Source organism: Lolium perenne, chromosome 5 (genome assembly GCF_019359855.2).
Source record: "Lolium perenne isolate Kyuss_39 chromosome 5, Kyuss_2.0, whole genome shotgun sequence".
Classification (NCBI taxonomy): Eukaryota; Viridiplantae; Streptophyta; class Magnoliopsida; order Poales; family Poaceae; genus Lolium; species Lolium perenne.
Genome location: NC_067248.2, coordinates 136,576,883 through 136,583,531, shown reverse-complemented (window position 1 = coordinate 136,583,531; position 6,649 = coordinate 136,576,883). Strand labels below are relative to the sequence as shown.

Sequence of the window (6,649 nt, the reverse complement as noted above, 5' to 3'; positions counted from 1 at the left end):
TTTGGCTGCTGACTGCGACATTTCTGCATCTCTGTCGCCATGGTTGGGGCTGCACTAGCTCCAGCCGTTTCTACTACCCATCCTTTTCTTTTCCCCTGAAAAGACCTCTATCGGCCTGACAAGCAGATATCATGGAGTGTCATACCTTAACCAAGTATGGGAGATTCTCCCTAAAATGTGGCCCGAATCATGCTAAAATGTGGCAACTAGTCCGCATGTGATAGGTAGATTTTGCAGCTGAAAACTGCATTCAAATGGGCTACTGTTGCATAGCTAAAGATCATGACCTTTTTCTTTGTAGATCATCATGACAGTACTGATCATTGGTGAAATGAACTGTAGGACATCATAGCAAATTGTCAATAGATTTAGACAAGTAGCACATGAGCAATATAGATCAATAGAGGAATGGTGCCACAAGCAAGCAGAGAAAAAGATGAGTAGAAGAGTCAGTTGGAGAGGAGTGCTTCTCAATCCAACCTCCTCCTCCTCCTATGTGGATCCAACTCATCCAATAGATTTCAGTTCCTTTTATACCTAGATTTCCTTCATTCTTTCGCGCTGTGCTTTTTACGCCAGTCGCTGAATCTCTGAAATTTGACTAAGTTGGATGTCCCTTTTCGTCAACACGTCAATTTCTGAAACGAAAACCTGTCATGATGTTATAGCAATTAGAAAAGAGTACGTCTCAATCTAACTAACATGGTTTTTGTCAGGTCAATTCAGATCTAATCTTGTCCACTAATGGACCTACTCAAGTTGCTCGTTAATGGTCATGGCGGTCTTTAACTATAATAGCATCAAACTGCCATTACTGTTACCTTTTGGTAGCAATGGAACAAGATCAGATATAGCCTTTTCAGGTCCATATATTTAGCACTGGCGACACATAGGGAAATAAACAAATGCAAAAAAAAATATCATATGCAAGTTGCTAGATGTTTCTTACCCAAAAAAAAGAGGGAATAAATTTGTGCGAACTAACCAAAAAAAAAAACATGAGGCTACACTAAAACAGCAAGTGTGCTTGCTTAACATGGACAAGAGGAAAAACAATGGAGCATGATCAAGCATGAAGATCTAAGCAAGCACACAAGGAATGAATATGAAGCCTCGAGTAGAGATTTTAAGACTTTGATGCCACCATAATAATGCATGAATACATGGACGAACATTGCAAGATCATACTTCACAAATTCGTTCGTAGTCATCTATAGGTGTTGAGCAACCTTACAATTTGTGCATGCCCATTTACTTTTCGCGCCAAACAATTGAACTTTTTTAAGTCCGCATTTTAGGAAAGAAATCGGTCATAGAGTTGGATTCAGTAACGTCGGCAGAAAGTTGGCTCCAAAATAATTAGGTGCTGACATGCATGATTCAGAAAACAAGCACATACTTCCCTTCTTTCAATGTGCCTTAAGCCCTTAACACATAGTTATTCTTGTAACATTGCAAAACTCTACTTCATCTAATGCAACTCCACATAAAGTTAAGCCGACGACAAGCCACACATATCTAGGTACTATCGTGTGGTACACGAGATAAGCTACTCTCAAACAAACATATCTTGGTACTAACATAAGACGATATTCTTGAACATAAATCCACATACCAACATAAATGCACAGTTGGCGCCCCAACATGGTTCATAAGAGCATTTGTTGTTTTGATCTCTAAAAGCAAGTTGTTTGCAAATTGGTGAAGCCTAAAAGGAGGTAAAAAAATCTAGATCCCACTCAATACTATCCTGTGGAGACGACAATGGCTTCAAAATAACCATGTGCTTTAATGCGTGATTTAGAAAATAAATTTCTGGCTACCCTGGTTGAGTGTACTTCAACACTGTTATTCTTGTAACCTTGTGGGTGTTGAATACGTCTAATGCAAATTTACACAAAGTTACCAACATGGTGCCACACAACCACAAAACATAAGCCAATGTTTCTTGAAGAAAAACCACATTAAACATATAACTAGTTGGCACATGAACATGGTTCGTAACATTATTCGTTGTGTTGATTTCCAAAAAATATTTTACACTTAAAATAGGAAAAACAAATCTATACCATGTACATGGTTCGCTCCAAATTCATGATCATATGACAATTGCCAATACCATGCCAAGTGCGCGCACTGCTATTGTTGTAACCATGTGAAACTCGTTTTCGCTTAATAAAATTATATGCAAAGATTTTGCATGTTCGTGAAAAAGAAAGAAAATCATCACACATCACATTGAAACAATTGTGTAGTTTTTAAAAACGTTATTCTACCGAGGAAATGACCAAGAGTTGGCTACAAGAAGGTGATGATATGTCTGTTTCAAAAATGAACGCGTACTTCCCTTTTTCTAGTGTGCCTCAACACACTGTTGTTCTTGTAACATTGCGGAACTCTATTTCTTCGAACACAACTACGCACAAAGTTAAGCCAATGACATGCCACACATACCTAGGTACTAAGATAAGACAATATTCTTGAATAGAAAGCCACATACCAATATAACCGGTCAGTTGGCATTATAGCGTGATCCGTAAGACCATTTGTTGCGTTGGTTTTTCCATGGTATTTCCAAAAGGCCATTTGTTTGCAAATTGGTGACACCTAATAAGTTGTAAAAGAATCTTGGCCCCATGCAATACTACCATGTGGAGGCAGGGTTGGCTCCAAAACAACCACGTGCTCCGAGTGTCTGACGCATGATTCAAAAAAATAAATATGTGTTTGCCCTCTTTCAATGTATTTCAGAATTGTTATTATTGTAATTGTGTGGGTGTTGGAATAAGCCTAATGTAATTGCACGTAAAGTTAAGCCAACATGGTGCCGCACAACCACATGCTAACATAAGCCAATGTTCTTGAACAGAAAGTCACATGCAAAGTTGCAAACATAACCAACTGGCACATGAACTTGGTTCGCAACATTATTTGTCGTGTCGGTCCTCCTCGGCCATCGAATTTCAAAAACATTTTGCTGGCAAATCGATGACACCTGATATAGGACACGAATCTGGACCTCACACAATACTACCACGGTTCGCTCCAAATTAACCAGGTACTCGATCGGACTCATGATCATACGACAAACAATTGCCAATGCTATGCCAAGTGCACACAGTGTGATTTCTGTAACCATGCATACCCCTTTTCTTCTAATGCAATTACACGCAAAGCTTTGGCGTGTTCACGAAAAAGAAAAACCACCACCTATCTCGTGCTCTGCCCATATAAGTACCAGCATCCAAGGGCGCAATAGCAAAAGCCTTCCCATTCCCTTCCTTCCCTTCCATCGAAGTCGACGGCCGCCGGCCGGCAAGAAGGCGTCCGCACCATCTCTCATGGGGCCCCAGCAGGACCGTTCGGCGCCCAAGACGCACGCCAACGGCACTGCGGCGGCGCCCGAGAGGAAGGACGGCAAGGTGGTGCACTACAAGGAGTGCCAGCGCAACCACGCCGCGGGCATCGGCGGCTACGCCGTCGACGGCTGCCGCGAGTTCATGGCGTCGGCCCCCGAGGGCAGCCCTACGGCTCTCCTCTGCGCCGCCTGCGGCTGCCACCGCAGCTTCCACAAGCGCGAGGTCGAGGCCTTCGACTGCGACTACGAGTCCGACACCTCCGGCCGGTGATCACCGCGGCCGAAGCCATGCGGATTTCCTGCCTGCTTGTCTCGGTACATGATCAGCATCGACAGGTAAGGTTCGGACATTAAGACGACTCCGTTCGATCTCAGTCCATCAATCAAATATATGTGTGGACAAGTTAATTATCTTCCTCCTCCTCCTCCTCCTCCTCCTCCTCCTCCTCCTCTTCTTGGTATTGGGATTAATTTGGCGATCAGTTGTGTGATGATGTAATTAACATATAGTATGTGTGTTCTTGAATCCAATCTGGTGTGTGTAGATCAATCGGTGACTGTGAGATGAACATCTCGTATTCTGTACAGATTTGTGCTTCTTGTTTGGGACCAGTAATTAATAATATGTCTCTGAATTATGGATTGGTTTTCTTTGCCTAGTCTTTTTCATCACTGAAGAAGCACTAGTAAAGTTGTTTTCTGACTTTGAGTATAAGAAAACTGCAGACCGGATGAACATTATGGTAGCTACTTTTTTTTTCGATATATTAATGGAATTACACTTTGGTCTTATTTGCTTTACTTCACACTGAGTGCGGTTATAAATTATGTTATCTTGTCACTAGCATGGGTGATTCTAGGTATTACCGCCGTTCACTAATGTGTAAGGCCTTTTAGATATTTTAAAATAGGCTAGATTTGTACCAAAATGAGTGACACTAAAAGATGTGCAGATACATTCATTTAAGAAAAAAGCTAAAAATTCTTGTATTAGTGAACGGAGTGAGTAGTACTATTTTCAATTAACAAGGAATATACTAACCTTCATTCGAGTCGAAGAGAGCTCGAAAATCAAGGGTATACATTGACACCTCTCGCCAACTGACCTAGGCTTGGTTCCTCTACCATTTGGATCTTCGTGCAAGAAAAGCTTGGGAGCTTTGTACACTATCTATTCTTTGGTCAACTATTGGCTGTTTAAGGTTTAACCGATGAAACTCTGTTTCTGACATTGCTAAGAAAAAATTATGCACGTTGCAGCCTAAGAGTGGCCCTAATAAAACTCTCAAACCGAGGTTGATGATCATGTTAGAGATTGCAATTAATTAAGTTGTGCATCAAAGGCAAAGATTAGTCGTTTTCACCGAAGAATTAGTAATGTTGTTTTCTAATTTGAGTCAGAAAACTGCAGGCTGGATGGACATTATGATTAGCTACTACTAGTAGCATTTTCTTTCTGTTCACTAGCATGGGTGATTGTAGGTATGTTTTTCAGTTAACAAGAAATATAGTACTTCTTTCAATCAATATTACTTATCGCGGATTTAGTGAACCTAGATAAATTTTAAGAAATATTTTGCCTAAATCGGTCATAACTCATAAGTAACTTGTATAGGAACCCGCAAAAAAAAAAGTAACTTGTATAGGAAGGTATTGCAAATGTGTAGCCTTCATTCTTGTCGAAGATAGCTCAGAAATCGAGGATATACATCCATACACCTCTCGCCAACTGAACTTGACTTGGTTCCTACCATTTGGATCTTCGCGCCAGTAAAGTTTGAGGGCTTTGCACACTATCTCCAACTTTTGGCCGGTTCACAGATGCAATATTGTTGCTGATGTTGCTCTAGAAAATTATGCTCGCTGCGGTTTAACAAAACTCTCGAGCCGAGGTTGGTGATCGTTAGCGACTGCAATTAATTAGGTCGTGCATCAAAGTCAAAGCTAGATTTAGTGTGCCTTTTTTTCTTTCAGGAATCAAGAAAAACACTGATGTGTAGCGCTGGACTTTTTCCTGTCAGAGCTGAAGGGTAGCTTAGTTAAAACCACATAAATTGTTCTGTCACTGTGTAATTAAGCCGCTCTGTCACTTTACTAACACACCTGTTCTTGTCAAGTGTCAATATGCTGGCGCTATCACCCTCACAGTGCCATATATATTGCTGCCTCCAACTGTCAGTGCCGTAGCCACCATGTTCTTCTGATACTCTTGGAGCTACTTTCGCAACGACTTTCAGGTCGGGTTAAAGGGGCTAACCGATCGATCGCAGCCACGAGAAACATAGATAGCACACGTGACCTCTCAACCAACTCCGATGGAGAAACGTGATGCGGTAATTACCATAGAATCGAAAAGCTAACTCTGAGTTTTATAGGTTCTACCTGTATTTAGATCGTTAATTTTACCACTTATAAAAATACTAGCAAAGAGCCCGTGCGTTGCTACGATACCACACTAAATAATTAGACAACGTTACCAAAAACTAATCAAATGAACAACTTTTTGTATGTTTAAATTTGTAATCAATCTAATCCAACTGTCATGGCTAGGGGATGTCACAGTAATTAAATTGTATATATGTAATATACTAAAATTCATATGACACTTTCAAGTCGTATAATAGTGAAAATCAAATGACATCAAGTTACATATAAAATGTTTTGACCGATTTGTTTTCTTTTTTGAAAATTAGGCTCATGAAAAAATAGGCTGAAACTTGAATAACATATATTTGACTAACAATAGAATGTATTAATAGGCTTAGTTACTATTCCCTTCTCTGAATTTTTTTTTTCCTGAAAGGTGAAGTGATGTGGAGTACCAAAGATCGCGAATCAAAATTTCCACGCCACTTTCTTATCCTGGTAGCACCGCTCTTCCTTTTTTTATTTTTCTTCTGCTCTCTTTTCTTCTCTATTGGCCACCTTAGATCCGAACCATTGAATCGACAAGGGATGCAAACTTGGCTCAAACCGAATAACAGACAGCATGACATGCTAATCTCCTTTTGTGGCTGGATTTGAGCTGCATGAGCCAGTGTTTTGGACGGAGCACAGTATAGACGGCGATTGGTTGCCTAATAGCCGTCGCTGCGTCACGAGCGGCCGCGCGCGGTCGGCGATTGCTCATCCCCCTGGCCGGGTGCAGCTGTGGCCACCGAGCTGTCGTCGCGTGGGGTAGCGCCTTGGCCGCTCAAACATGGGAAAGCGTGGCATACCGATATGCACCAGCTCGCCCGTGATGACCACACCGAGGGGCTTTCCTCCTTCTTACTTCCTGCAGCTCGTCTC

The 6,649-nt window shown here is 41.3% G+C and overlaps 1 protein-coding gene across 1 annotated transcript; it reads left to right on the top strand.

Annotated features, from left to right (window-relative positions):
- The first annotated feature begins 3,243 nt into the window (after positions 1-3,243).
- Positions 3,244-3,996, top strand: LOC127300001 (mini zinc finger protein 1). Its single transcript, XM_051330062.2, has one exon. It carries the CDS (start codon positions 3,342-3,344, stop codon positions 3,627-3,629), a length of 288 nt encoding a protein of 95 aa, XP_051186022.1. The 5' UTR covers positions 3,244-3,341; the 3' UTR covers positions 3,630-3,996.
- The last annotated feature ends 2,653 nt before the right edge of the window (positions 3,997-6,649 follow it).